We start from the raw sequence: 22209 nt of genomic DNA, 5'->3' as shown, positions 1-22209 counted from the left end.
TATTATTTTTTAACTCCTCCAGTCATGTACGTCCTCCCTTCAAAACTCTCCTATCTTATTTGAAAAGTTGTTCGTTTAACTTGGTTGAGAATCTGCTTATTGAAAAGTCTATTTGTTGGTTTGGAAAGCTTACTCACCGTTTGCAATTGAAGAGTCCTAATTAAGTAAAATTCTCTCCCATTTATCTACCAACCAACCTCAAAAACTGATTAGTCTAAGTTGAAAATGATAATCACCTACCAACCCATCATATTTGTAAAGTCTACTGTACGTCCCACCAATTACCAACCTATCCATATCTCTATACTTGCAAAGTTATACTTTATTTGATATTTTCCAAAAACAACTTTCACCCGGACAATCCTTACCTATCACCTTATTTGGAGTTATCATTTATTTGATATTTTGGAAAGTTATCCCAACGTTGAAGTCTTCTCATGTTAAAGCATCATTGTTTTGCTAAAAGACCACACGTCTATCCATATTGAAAGTTAGCCCACGTTGAAAATGAAGAGTTCTTATTATTTGAAAGTTTTGCTCAATTCAAAAGTCATACTTTGTTGAAAACTCTTGGAAATTATTCCAATTCAAAAATTCATTTGAATTTGACTGAGTTTTAGCTTTCTCTTTTATGGATTCTGAAATTGAAGATAAAAATATGCTAAAAATATCTAAAATAAATATAACCTAAGTTCAAAAATACAAATTAATTTCTATGATTTATATTCACATTTTAGCATTTTAGTCTAATAATAGAGTATTTACAGTACACTTTCGTATACTCATCACACCTCCCCCCAACTTGCTTATTACTCGTCCCTAGTAATTTCTATACAAAAGAGATGAAAGAGACTAAATTACTAAAATAAGCCACCAATTCACACTTTCCAGATTCACATATCAAACAATCTAATGAATCGAATAATTCATCAAGATCAATCCCCCTATAGCAATTCACAATGTGTGTGTTCTCAAAGCCAGAATCATCTTCCCACTAACCTTGACACATGCAACATCAAGAACGTCTCAAGCAAAAGGTTCAACTCCATAACTCACAAGTATAATAATGTTTCGTATAAGGGCTCTCTCTATGGAGTTGACAAGTGGTGTACACACAATCAGATGGAGATTTAAGTAATTATGAATAGGCAACAAACAAGCATTGATCTTATGATAAAAATACAAACAAATGAGAATTCAACCATTCTTTCCACAAACTTACTTGGGATCAGATTAGTCAAAACAAAAGATTGTAATGTGGATTAGGTTAGGCTATATGAAAAAGGAGGAAGAAAGAAAATAATTCAAAAATTTCAAGTACATACCTAATGAATCTTATTAAACATCTCAATAAACCACATTCCTCACTTGATGTACTCTTCAGCCTTTCAAATCATTGAATAATGCCTCCTTTTTTTTCTTTTTCAACAATTTCATGAACAAGTATATGTCATCTTGGTATTCTGCTATTTCTACCCAGCCTTAGTATTTCTGTCTTTGAAGCTAACTGACTTGAACAACTAGTAACTTATGTTCTTCCCTTTATTTATATTCTTTACAAAGATTCCACATCTAGTACACACTTGGAAGTAAAAAGGATAGGAAAAATCAGTGTATAAGTTATACTCCAATGTAAAGAGGTATGAATAATGTAAGTATATGAAGAAAAAAAAAAACTCTATGTTTATTGGCTCAAAGTTGGCTATTAAGGGTCTATAATTGAAAGGGTTGCTCAAACGTTAATCCTTAGTTGACCTTCATTATATCTTAAGTATATCCGTCATCACACCAAAAAACATGCAATGATATTCTCAAAAGAAGTGTCTAATTGAAAAAAAATAATAATCAATGCTTATCACAATTTTTAGCATTTGTTGGCTCTCAATCCTCTCCAAAACGCACACATAAAGTCTTAAGTAAAAGAGTTCTCTAGATACATGTGTCAAACCACCATCTTACCACAAAACTTGGATGAGTGCATTAGATATCTTGTGAATACCTCAACATAATGATCAAGATGTTGAATTCACTAAGATGGCTATGTATGAGAATGAGCAGACATGTGAAATGATGTGCGTATGATGCTAATTAAAAAAAAATTATGTCCCATGAAAAAGTGCAACAAAGTTTCAACAACCATTTGTAAATGCACAATTTACACCACCTCCCAACTTAGACAAAACATTGTCCTCAATGTTTAAGTATCAAAACTGAATGGATAGTAACTGAAGTAGGTAGAATACACCTGATGTGTGACATGACCAACTCGGTAAGCATAAGATATGACAAACTGAAATGACGAAATGACAGTATCCTGCAAATATAAAACAAAAAAAAAACAACAACAAACAAAAAGAAAGAAAAGGAACAGAAAAAAATTTAAAAACAATACCTGCATGGTGGGGTCAAGGTTGATAGACCGGGTCTGCAAATGGAATGTCTTCCACTTCAAAAACTTGTCTATCAATAAGTATTTTTAGGTGTTGACAATTTACTTTAAAGACCCGACCATCCCTAAGGTCCTCTATTTCTACTGCCCCGTTTTCAAAAATATATTTCACTACAAATGGGTCAGTCTACCTAGGCCAAAGGTTTTCTAGGTGCTTGTGAAGTCTAGAATCATATAAATATACTTGGTCATTAGGCTTAAACGTCTTCTCAAGAATATTTTTATCATGAAACGCTTTCATTTTAGCCTTATAGATTTTAGAGTTCTCATAAGCATCATTTCTCAATTCTTCTAACTTGGTCAACTGAAATTTTCTAAACTTACTCGCCTCTCTTATGCCAAAATTAAAATGCTTGATGGTCGTTTAAGCTCGATACTCAAGCTCTACAGGTAGGTGGCAAGACTTTTTAAAAACAAGCCTATAAGATGACATACCTTAGGGAGTTTTGAAAGTTATAAGGTAGGCCCAAAGTGCATCAACTAGTCTTAAAGATCAATTTTTGCGATCAAGATTTATTATTTTCTTTAGGATTTGCTTAATTTTCCTATTGGCAAGTTCTACTTGTCCACTTGTCTAAGGATGGTAGGCAATAGAAATTTTATGGAAAACCCCATATTTTTTCATCAAAGGCTCAAATGAACAGTTGCAAAACTATGTGTCTCAATCACTAATGATAGCATGTAGTGTATCAAACCGAGACAATACATTTTCTTTAAGAAATTTGATTACTATCTTATTATCATTGCTCCTACAAACTGCTGCCCCTATCCATTTTAACACATAATCTATTGCCATAATAATATATTGGTATCCAAAAAAGGAGGGAACAATCCCATAAAATCAATATTCCAGCAATAAAAAATTTCAATCACTAAAATCGGATTTAAGGGCATCATATTATAACAAGACAAAACTCCTATCTTTTGACTCATTTTGCATAAGCAACAATAGATGTTTGCATCGTTAAACAAAGTGAGCCAATAAAATTCACAGTGCAGAATTTTTGTCACAACTTTTTTTATTGAAAAATGGCACCCACAAGCTTGCGTATAATAAAATTTTAAGACACCAGCAATTTCCTCATCATAGATGCAACGTCTTATAATTTGGTCTGGGCAATATTTGAAAAGAAAATATTCATCCCAATAGAAATTGCGTACCTCAGCCATGAACTTCCTCTTGTCTTGCGCGCTCCAATCTGTCGGTATCTCGTTTGCAACTAAATAATTCACAATATGAGCAAACCATGGTAAAGAGGAAATAGACAATAAATGCTTATCTAAAAAATCATCCTTAATTGGCATGTGGTCAGTAGTGTCCTCAAATGTGAGCCTCAAGAGATGGTCAGCAACTACATTTTCAACTCATTTCTTATCTTTGATGGTGATGTCAAATTCCTGCAAAAGTAAAATATACCGTATTAATCTCGTTTTAGCATCTTTCTTTTTGAGAATGTATTTAAGGGCTGCATAATCTCTGAAAATTGTAATAGAAAAAACCAATCAAGTAAGCATGAAACTTGTCCAAAGTAAAAACTACAACTAGCAACTCTTTTTCAGTGGTTGAGTACTTTATTTGATCATTATTTAGAGTTCTACTAGTATAGCAAATGACACAGGGCTTTCCTTCCCTTCACTGTTCAAAGACAACACCTACAACATAATCACTAGAATCGCACATAATCTTAAAAGATAAAACCCAATCAGGTGGCTATATTATGGGTGCTGAAGTAAGTTTGCCAATCAGCGTTTTAAAAGCCTCTTGATAGGCTTGTGTCCGCTCAAATGGAGTATCTTTAGTTAGGAGGTTGCATAGCGGTCTATATATGGCAAAAAAATTATGTATGAACTTCCTATAAAAACCCGTATGACCAAGAAATGATCCAATATCCTTTACTGTCCTAGGTGTAGGTAACTTAGAAATTAATTCAATCTTAGATTGATAAACCTCTATCCCCTTGGAAGAAACAATATGCCCTAAGATAATAACTAGAGGTACCATAAAGTGGCATGCATAAAAAATACTCATCATGTAGCGTTGAAAAATAGTAGGGGCATTACACAATCCAAATGACATTCTACGGAAAGCATAAGTATCAAAGGGCAAGTGAAAGTGGTTTTATCCTTGTCTTCTATTGAAATTTCAATTTGATAGCAAACAAAATAACCATCCAAAAAATAATAAAATAGGTGACCAGCTACACGCTCAAAGATTTGATCAATAAAAGGGAGGGAAAAATGATTTTTTCGGATGGCGACATTCAATTTTCTATAATTAATACACATTCGCCACCCAGTCACAAGTTTTGTAGGAACTAAATCTCTCAATTCATTCTTCACTATAGTAATGCCTGACTTCTTGGGGACAACCTGCGTAGGAATAACCCATTTACTGTCAACAATAGAATATATAATTCATGCATCTGCAATAGGATATATAATTCCTGCATCTAATAGTTTTAACACTTCAGTTTTTACCACTTCTTTCATGGTATAATTAAGTCTGCATTGAGGGCCTCTGCGAGAGTTAGTTCCTTCCTCTAAATTAATTTTATGAAAGCAGACTAAGAGGCTAGCACCTTTGATATCTGCAATGCTCCAACTTATGGATGACTTGTGCTCATTTAAGGTTCGAAGTAATTACTCACCATGAGACTCAGACAATTCAGATGAGATGATAACATGAAAGTATCATCTGGACCAAGGAAATCTTAGGCAAAGATTTCAATTCAACTCTTGGTGTTTCCATACTTGAAGGAATCTGTTTTTTACTTTTTTTAGACAACTCCTCAAATTTTGGTTGCCAACCCCATGTGCCATAATTCTAAGTTTAATAAAAAATAGCACAAATATCAACAACATAAAATAAATCACTAATAGTATCAAACTAAGAATTAATAAGGAAATAATATTCAAAATGATCAGAATCATGAGTTGTGTGAACTCTCTTGTCTATAAGTGTGTCAATCATGTACGTTTGGTAATACTTGTTATCCACTTTTGGTTGTTTTCCAATATGAAAAATATTCACTTCGAGAGTCATATTCCCAAAAGAGAGTTTCATTAGACCATTCCTACAATTAATAAGAGTATTAGCAGTAGCAAGAAAAAATTTACCTAAAATTAAAGAGATTTTAGAACTAGAGTCAACAACAGAACTAGTGTCAATAATTAAGAAATCAATAGGATAATAAAACTTATCAATTTGAATCAAAAAATCCTCCACCACATCCCATGGTATTTTGATTGAACGCTCAGCCAATTGTAATACCATAGTAGTTGGTTTGATTTCTCTCAACTCTAACTACAAATAAATGGAATAATACATCAAATTTACACTAGCTTCTAAATCAAGCAATGCTTGCCCAAACTCATGATTTTCAATATTACATGCAATGGTTGGACAACCAGGATCCTTGTACTTAGGAGGAATTCACTGCTCAATTAAAGCACTAACTTCTCTGTCAAGAATATTGTCTTCTTAACATGGTGCTTCTTCTTAAATGTACAAAAATATTTGAGAACTTTTGCATAAGTAAGAACTTATTTAATAACATGCAAAAGAGGGAGGTTAATTTTTACCTGCTTGAGGTTCTTCAGGGTTTCATTGCTAGGAGCTAAAGTTCACATATTCAATTTTAAAACTTGAGGAAATGGTACCTAACTGGGCTTTTTATTACCTCAACTTCCTTGGGCAACTTGACACCACTATTACTTTGATCTTCTTCAACATCCTCTGACTTATCAATTGTTGGGATGTGTAAGGATTTACCACTTCGTATCACAATGACATTGACATCTTTCAAATTTTATTGTGTCATATGTTGACCTTGGGATGTGGATTGAGCTTGAGAATGGAACTTATCACGCTCATTCACACTCAATGAGCTTATCAACTTGGATACATGGTTCTTTATCTCTTTATTTCTTCAACAACCTACGTAATCAAAGACTTAATCTTTTGATTGGTTTTACCCTATGCCTCAATAAAAGCATGTAAAGTATCTTCTAAGGGGTTCCTAGAAGAAGAAGAAAAAGATGCATGATACGGTGCAGAGTAAGTTCTAGGTGGCTGTGCAGGCTGCTGGTTTTCAAATTTTCAGCTAAAATTGGGGTGATTACAGTATCCCGGATTGTAGGTATCGAAGAAAGGTGCAAAAGGCTTTTTGTACATACCTAAGACATTACATTGTTCCTCATACATTTCCCTCATTTCAGAAAATGTGAGGCACTCTTGAGCTTGATGATCTACCCCACGACACACAAAACACGATCAAAAGGACTCTACACGAGTAGTCATGTATGTTGGCTTTAGATTCTTAGTTTTTAATACCTCTAACTTCCTAGTAAGCATCTCAACTTTAGATTTTAGGTTATCATCTTCCCTAAGATGATAAATTACACCACCATTTGGATTTCCAGCAGGCCGTGAGCTATATGTATTCTCAGTAGCACTAGGTCTGGTCAAGTGTGAGCTTTTTCAACAAGTTCATTGAGATATTTTATAGCCTCATTTGGATTTTTCTGTAAAAATTCACCATTACACATCATCTCTATGAATTGGCGCTCTCTAAGTATAAGTCTCTCATAGAAATAATTGACTAAGCTCCAGTTCTCAGACGCATGGTGGGGACACATACTCAACAACTCCTTAAACCTCTCCCCAAGCTTGATACAAAGTCTCGCTGTCCTTTTGTGCAAAGGTGGAGATCTGCCTCTTCAAAGCACTGATCTTATATTGGAGAGAATATTTGTTAAAGAAGACCTGTGTCATCTCATTCCATTATCCTATTGATCATGGTCTTAGTGAGTACAACCAGCTCTTTGCTCTATCCTTCAAAGAGAAGGGAAGGAACTTAAAATCTCACAATATCATCTGTAGCATTATGACTATGGAAAGTCAAAGCTACTTCCTCAAACTTCCTGATGTGCAAATAAGGATTTTCATTCTCTAAACTATGAAAGGTGAGAAGTAACTGTATCATACTTGGTTTAAAATCAAGTTGGCGAGTGTTGGCTAGAAACATGATGCATGATGGTGTGGGTGTACATGTAGGATGGAGGTAATCCTGAAAAGTTCCAGTGGGTTGATTTTCGTGTTCACTCATTTTTTTGGGACTAGATAGATTGTCAAATAAAGGATTAAAAAATTGATTATAATTCTAGCACAGACCTATGAGCAAACATACACAAGATGTCTCTATATATATGCATGCAAGGTAAATAAAAAATAAAAACAAAAAAAAAATACTACTAAAAACAAGCTAAAACAAGGAACGAAGTTACTTCCATTACATGCTGCTGGAGTAAATTATGCCTTGTATTGATTATTGCACCGTACTCCCTGGCAACGGCGTCAAAATTGGATTACGTCTAAAATACTACGTGGTGTTATAGTATAGTTCAGGATGTCGAATCACAAGGAGACGAAATAAACACTATAAGATGCAAACTAAAAGAAAAAGATCAAATGACAACATGACAAGAATCTAAAAAGTATTTTGAATTCTACCTAAAACACGTAATTAAAATGAGATTAGGGCATAGATAAAAAAGCAAGTAAAGTTTTGGGTTTCCATCAAACGAATCCAACATTTTGACTACTCCAATCCAAACTGTACACACAATTAAGAATTATAACACCAAATTCTTAATTGGAAGATATGACAATACGCTCATCTAATTTTACAAATTTTACTCTAGAATATGTTCCCTCGTTACAAACCACAATTTTTATGTATAAAAAGGAATATCAAATTTAAAGGTGACACCATGTTCACAAATAATAGTATAGTAAAAGATCACATCAATGGCATAAAAAACTTGTTTAAGTCACAATCATATATTCATAATTCTATAACTCAACAAAATCAAATCATAACAAGATTTAATATAATTGTATCAAACTTATAATATCCAAAACAAATAGAGAATTCAATTCTAAAATCTTAAACAATAAAGTTTAATCTGTGAATTGAAATATAGTCAATTCATTTTCACTAATCAATTTCTGTCCTAGACTTTTCTTAAGCTTTAGTTCTCCATGGGGGCACCAAAAAAATATATTATTTTTTCCTCCTCCAGCCCTGTATGTCCTCCTTTCAAAACTCTCATATTTTATTTGAAAAGTTGCATGTTTAACTTGGTTGAAAATCTGCTTATTGAAAAGTCTATCTGTGGGTTTGAAAAGCTTCCTCACCGTTTGCAATTGAAGAGTCCTAATTCAGTAAAATTCTCTCCCATTTATCTACCAACCAACCTCAAAACCTGATGCTCATCTACCAACCCATCAGACATGTAAAGTCCTTCGTACGTCCCACCAACCAACCTACCCATATCTCTATACTTACAAAGTTATCATTTATTTGATATTTTCTAAAAACAACTCTCGGCCAAATAATCCTTAACTACCACCTTCTTTGAAGTTATCCTTTATTTGATATTTTGGAAAGTTATCCAAACGTTGAAGTCTTCTCATGTTGAAGCATCATTGTTTTGCTGAAAGTCTACATGTCTATCCACATTGAAAATCAGCCCACGTTGAAAATGAAGAGTCCTTATTACTTGAAAGTCTTGCTCGATTCAAAAGTCATGATTCGTTGAAAACTCTTAGGAATTATTTCAATTCAAAAATTCCTTTGAATTTGACTGGGATTTAGCTCTCTCTTTTATAGATTTTGAAATTTAATATAAAAATGTGTTAGAAATATCTAAAATAAATAGAGCCTAAGTTCAAAAATACAAATTAATTTCTATGATTTCTATTCACATTTTAACATTCTAGTTCAATAATAGGGTATTTACAGTGCACTTTCATACACTTATCATTCATCTTCTTCCATTGTTCAGTTGCTGTCCAAAAATAATAAGATTCCAATGATTGGTTCTATTGATCAAACATTTGTTTATGAGTGTTGTCAAGTGTCCAAAAATAAACAACTTCTCTTTATTGAGTGTTCTAGAGTGTCCACTTGTCTCCTTGAATTGCTATTTCCATTATGTGCAAAATCTGAATTTTTTTTAATCTTTGTTAAATTTACTTATCTTGTTTAAAATTAACTCTCTTGCTAGATTAAAATATTGCAATCTGGTGGTAGGGCAAATACACCTCCAATTAGCTTAAGAGTTTTCTTTCTCAAAAATGTATTTTTTATAGAATCTCTTGTCCCCATTGTGAGGATCGCGCTAGCGCAATGGGACATACCACTAATAAAGTGTGAGTGGAAGAAAAAGATGAGAAGCCACTTCATTGGTATGGTGGAAAATAGTCGTGGGTGCAACAAAGTATAGCTAGTCTAGCATATGAGTGAGCAACACTATGTAGAAACCCTAACTGACATGTCCTGATGCAAGGTGACAAAGTACTTTTCACTTTATGGTAGGCGAGCTAAAAAAGCTATCCAACATACAAAGACAAAGAACGAGCTTAAGACAAGCAACGGTCAAGGACAATACCCTTACTAATACATACGAGCTTTCCGAGATTTCACACAAGCGCTCATAAGGTGGTAGTGTCGTACAAAGAAGCCCATACTTCATCTGAAGAGTCACATCTAAAGTGTGTCTGTGGAAATGATTACGACTTGGAAGATCATGTCGTCTGAACCCAGAGGTATGACCCGACACTACATGGGAGACCCTCACTCGAATAGAGATTGAGGATTGGGCTCAAGGTAGGCCGTAAAGATATACAAACCATGTTCTGCCAATCTATCTCCACCATCCTGCAGTGGAACGATCGAGACTAAATGACTCTTATCCAAGCACGTCTAAATTCAAAAGGAGTCAGAAGGACACGTGACGAAGCTGTTCTATAAAATGCTTAAGATAAAAGCCAAAATTTCACTTTTGAGATTGTAAACACGAGAGCCCTTGGAGTCAGATTCTTTGAAGAAAATAAGTAACTTCAAATGAGACAAAAAAATGAGCAGCATAGTGCCACCGTAACTCTAAGGCAGTGAGGTAAGTTAGTTTCTAAGACAATATCGAGAAATGGGGGTAAATGTTGTATGAGGATGTTATGCAATTTTGGAATATGCATACTCTATAATCTCCCCCTTTTTTATCATGAAATAATAAATATTTTTGCCATTATGTTTACGAGTATTTTTACTTCGTGATTTCTAATATTATAATACATTTGTTTTCGGTGATTTCTCTATGTGAGTATTTGTATCTCTATGTGACTAAGTATAGCTTGTACCGATCATCATGGAACGAGATGGAGAATCCCCTGGATGTGTCACGTGTTGGGATCTTCCAGTTGGTTGGCCTGGTAGACGTTCCCTGATGCAGCATGTATATCTTTGTGTGAGAGTCAACCTGTGTTAGGGACATGTGAGTTGACTTGCACCATATTGATCAGGTGAGATAGATTCCTCAATTTCGATTGGTGGAGCGGCTCACCCTCCGTTGGTCCATCAGACGGTGAATGTCTATGTGATGAATATCTATGTGATAACTGTAAATTGATATGTGATTGGTGTTACGAGTTTTACGTGCTGGAAAAAATGGTAATTTCTCACCTTGACGACATGTACAATTATATATTTAATATAATATATATATATATATAGTTTTGCGTATAGGATAATTTCTCTAAGAGCAATTTTTTGCCAAGTATTTTACCAAGGAGTGGGGCGCCACACCCATACTGCTAGACAAAGCGGCCGAACTGAACGTAATCATAGGCATATTGTTGACATAGGTTTAACACTCTTAGCTCAGTCTGGTCTTGCTTCCAAATACTGGGTTGTTTACTGTTGTTTATCTAATAAATAGGTTACCTAAACCTATCTTAAGTCATTCTAATCCTTACACCAAGTTGTTTCACTATGAACTAGACTACTCATTCCTAAAATCCTTTGGTTGTACATGTTATTTTTTGTTATAACCATATAAAGCTCATAAACCGATATTTTGCAGTAAAAAGTGTATATTCTTGAGATATAGTACCAATTATAAGGATTATAGCTACCTTGAACCTTAGTCTAATCGACTCTACAATCTCGAAATGTTATATTTGATGAAATATGCTTCCCTGCTCAGCTGCAACACCCTTCTGCACTTCTTCCTTGTGATAGAACCAGTATCCCCCGAGTTGTACTTCCACCCCGTATCTTACCCTTACCAAGTCCTCAAACTAATCCCCCTTCACCTAAGCTATTTTCTTACTTGAGCAATTCTTTTCCTACCTCACCTACTACTACATTACATAGACCAAGATCAATCTATATCGATACAACCTCACATTCTCCTACTTCGGACCAATCCAAATTGTCTTCCTCTATCTCCCCTTTTTCTGTCTCTTCACTTACCCCTCTAACTGGTCACCCTATGATTACTTAACCACGCAAATCACTTAACCATTTACAAATCAAGTTCAAATTGTAGATCCTATTTTATAGGACTTATCTCATATTATCTTATTTTATTCATATTTGAGTTGTAATCTTGGATTTGAATTATCTATCTCTCGCTAGTGTTTGAATTCTTGTACTTTTCATCAAACATACTCAAGTTGTCATGCGTTTATCTCATTTGTCTCAAAGTTGAGGAACTCCTGTCACAATAATGGGGGTTTCGGGGTCTACTTTTTACCGCCTTGTTTGTTTATACAGATGAATGAGATGAAAATTAAAAATTAAAAATTAAAAATTATATTATTAAAATATAATTTTTATTTTAAAATTTTAAAAAAATTAAATTATTTATTATATTTTATATGAGAGTTTAAGAAAATTACAAAGTCAAGCCAAATTATTTTTCTATCTTTTTATTTTCTTAAATAATAAAATATTATTATGTTTTCCTTGATGCCATCCATTTTCTAAATTTTGATTTTTCTTATTCCATATATCTTTTGTTTTGATCATTTTAAACGAGATGGTAGTTAATGTCTGTTAATACAATGAGAAAAATGATCTTAGAGAACGCTCAATGAAGAATCGAGAAAGATTAGAAATTATTAAATTTTTAATACGAGAAATCATATTTACATCATAACTTTTAAATTTTAGAGAATTTTGAAAGCCAAAAGTTTTAAAAGAAAAGTTCTTTTTTTTTTTTTTTGAGGTAAAATTTGGAGTTAAGTTGTGAATGTTAACAAAAAGTATATATTCTTAATACTTCTTGGGGGAAGAGAATAACTTTTTTTATATAAATTTTTAAAATTAAACAAAGAAAATAAGTTAAATCTGCCGTTTTGATAATAAAATAAGATTAGATGATTTTAGATGAATTAAATAAAATATTATTATTATTTTAAAATTTTAAAAAATTGAATTGTTTATTATATTTTATGTAAAAATTTTAAAAAAATTATAATGATAAGATTATATAAAATTATTTTTGTATTTAAACGAGTCATTCATTAACATTATTCACTAGATCGAGGCTGAAAAATTTAATTATAAGTGATTATGTGCACTCATTCAATATGATTGATCAGAAAGTAGATTTTATTAAAAAAAGTATTAATTTGAATTTAGAATATGAAGATAATAACATTAATACGTAGATTAGTATGAAAACTTACTTGTACATAACAAAATTCTTAAATTATAGGAAGTGTTTGGAAGAAAAGATTGGTTTGTCATTTTATCCTGGATAAGGATGGCCAAAACCGGACATGATCATGGTCTGCCCGCGCGTGGAGCCTTGACCGGCCCAACTATATACTGATTATCTGCATGCTCATCTCTTTTTTTTCAAATCTCAGGCTTCGATCGGTAGTTGAGTTCATCTTAACTCATTATTATAATTTTTTTAAATTTTAATATAAAATATAATAAAAAATTTAAATTTTTTAAATTTTAAAATAATAATAATAATAAATAATAATATTTTAATAATATTTTATCATTTTAATTCAATTCAACTCAACTCACTTCAACATCCAAATCCATCCTCAGTCATTGAATTCCAAAACGTTAATGTTAATTTCGCCGTTTACAATTCCCGGCGACCGGTTATCGCACTGCTCCAGATTATTCCTGTTCTTTATAATTCCCAAGTTGTGCCCAATTATTCATTCCAGCCTTTTGATCAACTCGATGAATGAAAGTGCAACCTTCTCTCTTACATCTTATAGATATTGCATGCAACTCTTGCAAACGTATTTTTTGTCATTTTATTGGTGTAATTAATTAAAATAATTATTTTATATTAAAAAAAAAAGTGATGTAGCCAATTACGTCAGTAAAATATGTAAAAAAACGTAAAAGTGACTGTATATAAAGTTTTTGTATATATATTATATATAAATTATTTGTATAAGTTTCAAATTGACAAATCACATACAAATCCTTATAAAAAAGTAGATCAAACTTGAAAAGAAGTGAAAAAAAAACTATTTTTTATTAGTGTGATCAAATTTTTTACAAAAGCCTTGTATAAAATTTATCTATTTGAAACTTGTACATTGTATTATATATATATATATATATATATACACACTAGGAAACAGTCCCTGGTGCGTTAGTCCAGGGGTGCACCTGATAAAATGATTTAAATAAAAAAAGTAAAAAATTCAGTAGCTGATTTGTTTGGAAAAAAAATTACAAGGTTAAAGAAAGATAAAAAATCAAGATTAAAAAAAAATATAAATTTCAACAAAATATGAGCATTGGTCAATATTTATATTGGATTATCTATTTACTCTTTATATAATAATAAAATATTAGTAATTTAATAATTTTTTTAATTTTTAATTTTATGACATTTTATAGTTCCACTAATTAAAATATTAATAAAAATTATATTCTAATCAAATTAATAATATTCAATATTAATATTAATAATAATTATATTCTATTAAGGAGACGTTTGTATTCACAGCTCATCTCAACTCATCTCAACTCATCTCACTACTATTTATTACTATTCAGCAACTTTAACTCACAAATCTCACTACTATTCACAACTCATCTCACTACTATTTACAATCTATCTCAACTCATCTCAAGTCATCTTTGAATCCAAACAAAATAGATATTAAAATAAGGGTCTTTTGGTAAAATAAGATTTAATGGACTTAACGAAAAAATAATAAAAATTACTATTTACTTATTATAATAAAATAGATATATATGTTTGTGATATTTGTGGTTGGGGAGGTTTTCTCATCTCAGGACTCAAAGCAATACTTGACTATTGGTCGGGGCTTGGCATAATATTAAAAAGCTTATTGTCTAAACTAATCAAGGGCCCATTATGCATGTAAAGCACACCTTGAGAAGTGAAAGAAAGAAGAGACAAAAATCAGCCGAATGATAAACTAGAGTCACTTACTGACATACAAAAGACATTAAATAATTGACTTAAGCTGGTAGATTGATTAAGGGGAGGACATGCTATTAGAAAGAAGGAAAATGTTAGTGGAGTGTTTCAAATTTATTGTTGAATCTTATTGTTTATGTATTTTAATTTTTTTAATTTTTAATTTTTTACTTAATAAATAAGAAAATGATTATTAATAAAATTATATTTATTTTTTTAATAATTAGGAATATTTAAAAAATATTTTAAAAAAATATAATAACAATAAATTTATAATACATCTAACTATAAACGCTGGACGGTCTAGCACCGTTTTTAGAAACAGTAGTGCTAGATACTCCCAGCTTCGTATCCCCTTTGCGGCCTCGCGGCTGATGTGGCACATAATATTAAAAAAAAAAAAAAAAAGAACCCAGAAACATAACGCGGGAGAGTGGGAGAAATGTCGCATTTTGAAGAAGAAATTTAGCCCCAAACCAGAGCACCTCGCTTCCCGTCATCTGAGCCCCAAACCAGATCTTTTATGTGCCAATCTTCCGAGCCCCAAACCAGAGAGATTCTCTTCTCTTGCAGTCTTCGATCCCTGTGTTATTTCTCATCTTTGGTGTCTAAGTGCATTTTCTCATTTGAGTTTTAAGTGTAGTGTGTCATCTACATTTTTGGGTAAGAGAATGGCTTGTTGTTGGCTTTTTGGATTTTTCTTTCATAAAAAATTTAACTGGGTTGTTGCTCTAGGCTGCTTTTGTCTTTTTTGTTTGTATGTGGAAAATGACTTTGTTTGTTAGTGTTATGAACCCTCTTGAAATCTAGTTACGGTAATATGTTGCAATGTAATGAAAGTTGGGCTTTCTTTGTAATGAGATGAAGTTGCTGTAGAAAAATAAAGTGATTGTGGTAGAATAAAATTGTAGGAAATGTGTTTGTTTGGGGTGTATTTTTTAAGCTTAATGTTGGTGAGTCAAAGGCTGAGGGCATCAAATCTTGAGAGGAATTTTTAAGAAACTATCATTTAATAATTGGTTAATATATGAATTAAGTTATTTAGATCTTGATGCAGAAAACATACTTTGCTTGCCTTGTGTATTTTATGCACATCTTTGCAAATTACTAGAGTTTGTTACACAGCAGCTGTTTCTTTTGTTCTAATTAAAATGTGGTAGTGAGGAAGTTTTGAGTTGCTGGCTGTTTCCTATAAGTTTTGAGTTACACATGAAGTTTTGTTCTACTTGAAATTGCTTGCCTACCTATAATGTTGATATAGGAAGTTTCCTATAACTTTTGAGTTGTTTGAGTTGCCGGCTGTTTTGAGGGTTGGTTGCTCATGAATGCCTACCTATAATGGTCATTTTTCATCTACAATATAATTCATATTATCTCCCCCGTATCAATCATAAATGTATATGTGTAAGGGAAAAAAGTTAGTGGAATATATATAATGGTCATTGCAGGATTTCCTGTTAGTGGAATATATATATTGCTGCCACCAATGTTTTGAGTTGATGATTGTGGAAGTTTTGTTGCTGATGATTGATATATATATATCATCAGCCAGCAACCAATGTTTTCAATTAGAATATATATGTGGAAGGTCTGTTAGTGGAATTAAGGAATTTTAGCCACTGCCACAATATATATATATATATATATATATATATATATATATATATATAACACGGCCTTCTTATTAGTGGAAGGTCTAGCTAAGACTGAATTTTGGAAAAATTGATAAGACTGAATTTCTCCACATAAACTTTCTAAAATTTGTGTACTTGGGGAATTTGATAAGACTGAATTTTGGTTATTCTCTAAGTGAACTTTACAATTGCTTGGATATTGTTTTATTGTCATTGATTTTTACAATTCAATAGTTAATGTTTTCAGAATGGGAAACGGGAAAGAACAGCCAACTACGCAGACATTATCTAACTCAAATCCCCCATCCGAGGTATGTATATAATATGATTTAATATATCAATAATATTGGTATTTTTTAGTCGATGTTTATTTCCAAAATACATCAATAACTTTATCTAATAACATGTTAGGCCATACCATCAACTAGTCCAAACATCCCAAATTACATGACTGGTTACTTTGGACCAGTGCCTACGTGGTCACCGACTTTTCTACCATATTCGGTTGGCAACCAATATCCAATCACATACAGGTGGTGATAACTAATCATGATTTATTCTTAATAAGTTGGCTTCTTTGTAGGAGTTTAATTGCGGACTTTTTGTGTTTATTGTAGAATGCTGGTTACCCATTTTAATATATCATCGAACCTCCGACTCCTATCAGCAATACAAGCTCTGCCACAAGCAGAATAGTTGGTTCAGAGGATAATAGACCTGATGGTGGGGAAACTGAAGTGCCATGTACAAGTCCACAAGCTGAAGAATGTACTGAGGATAGGCCAAGTCCTATGGAACCTGGTGATGGCAGTGCTGAGAAATCTCAGAATGTCCAAGTGGATCATGATGATACAATTGAGGAGCCAAAATCAGGAATGGAGTTTAATTCCTTTGAAGATTTACTAAGTTATTATAAGGAATATGGTAAGAGGAGCGGGTTTGGGGTGATGACGAAGCGGACCGAGAGGGGAGAAGATGAGTCTGTTAGATATGTCACCCTCGCTTGTGCCCGCGGTGGGAAGGCCCGGAATAGGACGTTGAATGTTGCCAACCCACGTCCGACAGGGAAAACTGAATGTAAGGCAAAGATTAATGCCTTAAGGCAAGATGGTGTGCTTCGGTTGACGACAGTACATAATATCCATAATCACGGCCTCAGTCCAAAGAAATCCCGTTTCTTCCGATGTAATAGAGAAGTTAGTGATGCCGTAAAAAGGGTTCTCGATACAAATGATTTGGCTGGCATCCGAACGAATAAGAGTTACGGATCTCTTGTTGTTGGCGCGGGTGGATTTGAGAACCTCCCATTTTTGGAAAATGATTGTCGTAATTATATTGACAAGGCCAGACATTTACGACTTGGAGCAGGTGGTGCTGGAGCGCTCCGAGATTACTTTTTACGAATGCAGTACAAAAATCCTGGGTTCTTTTATATGATGGATATAGATGATGAGGGGAGGTTAAAGAACGTCTTCTGGGCAGACCCCCGTAGTAGAGCAGCGTACCAAGATTTTGGTGACGTGGTCACATTCGACACCACATACCTAACGAATCGATATGGGATGCCCTTTGCACCATTTGTTGGTGTAAACCACCATGGACAGTCAATTTTGTTGGGGGCAGGCTTGATTTCCAGTGAGATACCAAGACCTTTGTGTGGTTATTCGAGACATGGTTGCAATGCATGGATGGTATTGCTCCGAAGGCTATTATCACTGATCAGGATAGAGCGATGAAAAATGCGATCGCAATTGTTTTCCCAAAAACCCGGCATAGATTTTGTCTTTGGCATATATTAAAGAAAGTCCCCGAGAAGCTTGGCTCATATAGTTCGTACAAAACTGGGATGAAGAATGCATTGATGAAATGTGTCTACGACACCCAACTTGTTGATGAGTTTGAGAAATGTTGGGATCAGTTGATTAACACTTACAACTTACATGAGAATGCGTGGTTGCAAAGCCTATATGTTGAGCGTGAACATTGGGTACCGGCATTTCTGAATGAGTGTTTTTGGGCTGGAATGAGTACAACGCAGCGAAGCGAGAGCATGAATGCATTTTTTGATGGTTATGTTCATGTTAGGACAAACTTGAAGGAGTTTGTAGACCAATTTGATAATGCGTTGAAAAAAAAGATTGAGAATGAAAATCTTGCGGACTTCCAGTCATTTAATGCCACAATCCCCTGCATATCTAGATCTCCGATTGAAAATAGGTTTCAAGAGTTGTACACGAATGCTAAATTTAAGGAAGTTCAGCAACAAGTCCACGTCATCATTGACTTGAATCCAAAGTTACATAAAAGTGATGGTGTAGTAAAAACATATATGGTAGAGGATGAAGTTTGTTTAGAAGAGTTCACTAAGCTGGTTACCCATTTTGTGGACTTTAGTGACAAAGATGCAGTTGCAAAGTGCTCTTGTGGATTATTTGAGATGAGGGGGATATTATGTCGGCATATTTTGGCCGTTTTCAGATGTAACGATATTAAATTTTTGTCAGAAATCTACATTCTAGATCGATGGAGGAAGGATATTAAAAGGCGATACACATTAATCCACAGTAGCTACGATGGTGGGGAACAGCGGGCAGATGCTAGTAGATATTCAAATCTTTTAAATATCTGTTATCAGATGATTACTCACGCAGCGGGTTCGCAAGAGCATACTGAGGATGCGAGAACTAAGTTATATGCAATGATTAATTTGTATCGTGCCAATCAAGAACCCCCATCGATGATTCAAATTGGTTCCAATGTTGATAGTACGGTAAAGGACACTACGGTCGATGGTTCTAGGGAAGTACGTAGTCCGCGTGTTGTGCGAGGCAAAGGCAGACCTCCATCTCTAAGGAGAGCATCCAGGATGGAGATAGACATGCGGAAAGCTAAAGTAAAGACTAAGAAAGCACCAGCAAAGGGGAAGCGTAAAGAGGTGATGATATTTTAATATCCGCTTTTTATATATATTTTGTTGGCGAATAAAATTATTTAATTTTAATTTTAATTTTTTTTGTTAAATCAATCATTAGAGGGATGGAGGACATACCGAAGTCGTGGATAGAGGAGATACACCGATCGTAGAAGTATGCAGGAATTTATTTGGCTCTTCTGAGATGGTATATTCGATCCTATTTAAATATAAACTTATTACTAATTTCTATTATTTGGCTATATATTTACATTTGATTTCCATCAGGCTATTCCAGAAAGAGAAAGCGTGGCTGTAGACGTTATTGGAACCGAACCCCGAGAAACAGTGATGCAGAGTCAAGAAAGCTTAAGTGGTTCATAGCTTTTTTTTTTCAAGTAATATACTAATATATATTACTTGAATAATATTTTTTTTTTTTGTTTATTCTTTACAGATGCAATTTGGATTTGATGGATCACAACCGTTGCAATGATGGGTTCTAGGATAAACTTCACTTCTATTGAATGTATTGCACGGCATTTCTTTATACTTGTTGTAATGGTTGGATTTGATAATTTAGTTGTGGATTGGATATATTTTGTGTGTTTGAGGGAGGGACTTTGTTGAAATGGTTGGATTTGATAATTTAGTTGTGGATTGGATGAAACTTGACCATATCATAGTATGCTCAGATACGTGAAGCCCCCACATAGTTGCTCATTTACAAGGCAGAAGCTTGATTGTCTTTTGCAATTGTGGGCGGTATAAATCATCCACCAAAGGTACGATGGCATTTGGTATATTGTATCTATGTTCAATCATTGGCATTTGCCCACCCAAACTTATCAGATTTAGAACTAATAGCAGTTCTCTTCGGTCATGGCCAAACTTGTTCAGCTGTGAACTAATAGCAGTTCTCTTCGGTCATGGCCAAACTTCGCGGGTCTCAATCTTTATTAAAATATCCCATAATTTGATTGTGCTTAGGTCATACCACGTAATGCAAGAAAAGAAAACAAACAAAGAAAGAAAAAGAAAGAATATCATGGGTAAAGCCATGCCATGAGGCATGAAGATTTGTTTCAACATGTTGCACAGTTACGGGCATCACAATTGATGATAAAAGCAGGATAGGATCCATTTTAACTGCTCCTTATATTAGCTTCAAGCAAAAGAGTAGAAAGAATAATATTAGCATCAAACCAAAACTTCACTCATCGAAATTCAATTTTGGGGTCTACGCCGCGGCTGCATTCATCTACAAGAGCTAAACTTAACATTTCAGTGCAGAAATGATCATCGGATTTCAGTGCAGAAATCCTGATTTCATGACATAAATGGAAACAAATTCCAATCAGTAAAACAAAACCAGAGTTTATAATGCCATACTACTACTTGATACAACCATTCTCTAGCAACCAAGTTCAACATTTTCGCCATTTTAACTCACAACCATTCTCTAGCAACCATAATCTGTTTCTCTAGCAAAGATAAACTTAAGACAAACTGAAAACAAATGTACAAGTCCAATACAAATTTAAAACAAATGTACAAGTCCAATACCTAAACATAGAACTAACAACAATCCCAAATTACTTATATAACACTAGGTAAAATACATGTACAAATGCAAAATAGCAATAAATCCGAAGTAGCGTGCCTACACGCCTTATTTTAGCTTCTTGTGCATTAAGCAGCGACTCCTTTTGCATAACTTCGTCGCTTTTAGTGGATAGTACCATCTGCACCCTCTCGAGGCGATCCACTATCTTACGCAGCTCAATCTCCCTCTTTTCAAGAAGTTCGAGTATCTTCTCGACCTCTTTCTCTTTCTTTAACACTTCATTCATTTTTTCTTCAACTTGTAGCTCAATCACTTCATTGCCATCCAACCACTTGAAAAACTTACAGTATGGTAAACCCTGCTCATTTCATGCATATATTGTATTGTATTAGAAATGAATGAATTGTACTATATATGAAATTAATATATATAAAAAATGTTTCAGGCAACAAATAATGTAGTTACCTGGGTATTATACTTTGAACACCCTAAGAAGGGTCGTCTAGGATTTTTTGCAGTAGTTGACCATTTCAATGTGGCTTCGAGCTCGCAAAAGCACAATGGTTTTCCCAAAGTACGTTTGGGAAAAGATGAAGAAGATATTGATGAAGATGATGATGACATTCTAAGATGAACCCCCATAAAACAATTGAATAACAGTTTTATAATGATGGAATAAAATTAGTAGGCAAGAAGTTTTAATTAAGTAACTACGAGCCATCATTCAAGTTGTATAAGTATGCTATGAGTGTTTAATTATTTTGGTGTTCTTCAACTTGTAACAGGAAATCCAAGGATGAAGTTAACTATTTTCCCTTACACTGCAACCTTTGCAGCTTTTGAACTCCCTTTAACCCCCAAATCGTTACACTTGTTGAGAAAGTTAAAGCAAAACCCAAAAGTCTGATTTTTTTTCCTTTCATACACTCAAGTTGCTTATTCACATATTCTCCAGGATCCTAACTTGTTTCTCTTTTGGACCCAGGATAACTGCACTGCCTTTTGTGGAGTAAAGATGGCTATTTGATTCATACCCATTTATGGGATCCTTACAACCAAATGGGTGTAGAGATTAAAATTCTAGCGGCACATAATTCAACAAGTTTTTTTTTTTTTTTGGTCACAACTTCAGGAGATGGAGAAAGCAAAGGTGAATTTATAACATAGAAAGGCAATGGTACGTTTGTTAAGTTCCCAAACGAAACATCTAATTTCCTATAATTGCAATGTTTGGAACTAGAAGAAAAAAGCTTCTCTAGAACAATGGACTGCTTCTCATGTGGTCCAGCTGATACCATCACCGCTATTTATATAGGAGTTGTAATCAGACAGGAATCTACTCCAAATGTGCACCACTAAAACCTTTCTA

The 22209-nt window shown here is 33.7% G+C and overlaps 1 protein-coding gene across 1 annotated transcript; it reads left to right on the top strand.

Moving 5' to 3' along the window:
• Positions 1–17153: 17153 nt before the first annotated feature.
• Positions 17154–19657, top strand: LOC108999742 (protein FAR1-RELATED SEQUENCE 5-like). Its single transcript, XM_035690669.1, has 5 exons — positions 17154–18053; positions 18164–18349; positions 18500–19297; positions 19395–19448; positions 19562–19657. Exons 1-5 carry the CDS (start codon positions 17154–17156, stop codon positions 19655–19657), a joined length of 2034 nt encoding a protein of 677 aa, XP_035546562.1.
• The last annotated feature ends 2552 nt before the right edge of the window (positions 19658–22209 follow it).

This window comes from Juglans regia, chromosome 6, assembly GCF_001411555.2.
Source record: "Juglans regia cultivar Chandler chromosome 6, Walnut 2.0, whole genome shotgun sequence".
In the NCBI taxonomy this organism is placed as follows: Eukaryota; Viridiplantae; Streptophyta; class Magnoliopsida; order Fagales; family Juglandaceae; genus Juglans; species Juglans regia.
This window is presented reverse-complemented; position numbering and strand designations above follow the sequence as displayed.

Bases quoted from the DNA above. Each gene is read 5' to 3' on its own strand.
- LOC108999742 (XM_035690669.1), top strand. From the start codon at position 17,154: ATGGAACCTGGTGATGGCAGTGCTGAGAAATCTCAGAATGTCCAAGTG. The intron at 18,054-18,163 runs GTATTGCTCCGA...CATATATTAAAG, and splicing joins ATGGTTGCAATGCATGGATG to AAAGTCCCCGAGAAGCTTGG. The intron at 18,350-18,499 runs GTACCGGCATTT...TTGAAAAAAAAG, and splicing joins ATGTTGAGCGTGAACATTGG to ATTGAGAATGAAAATCTTGC.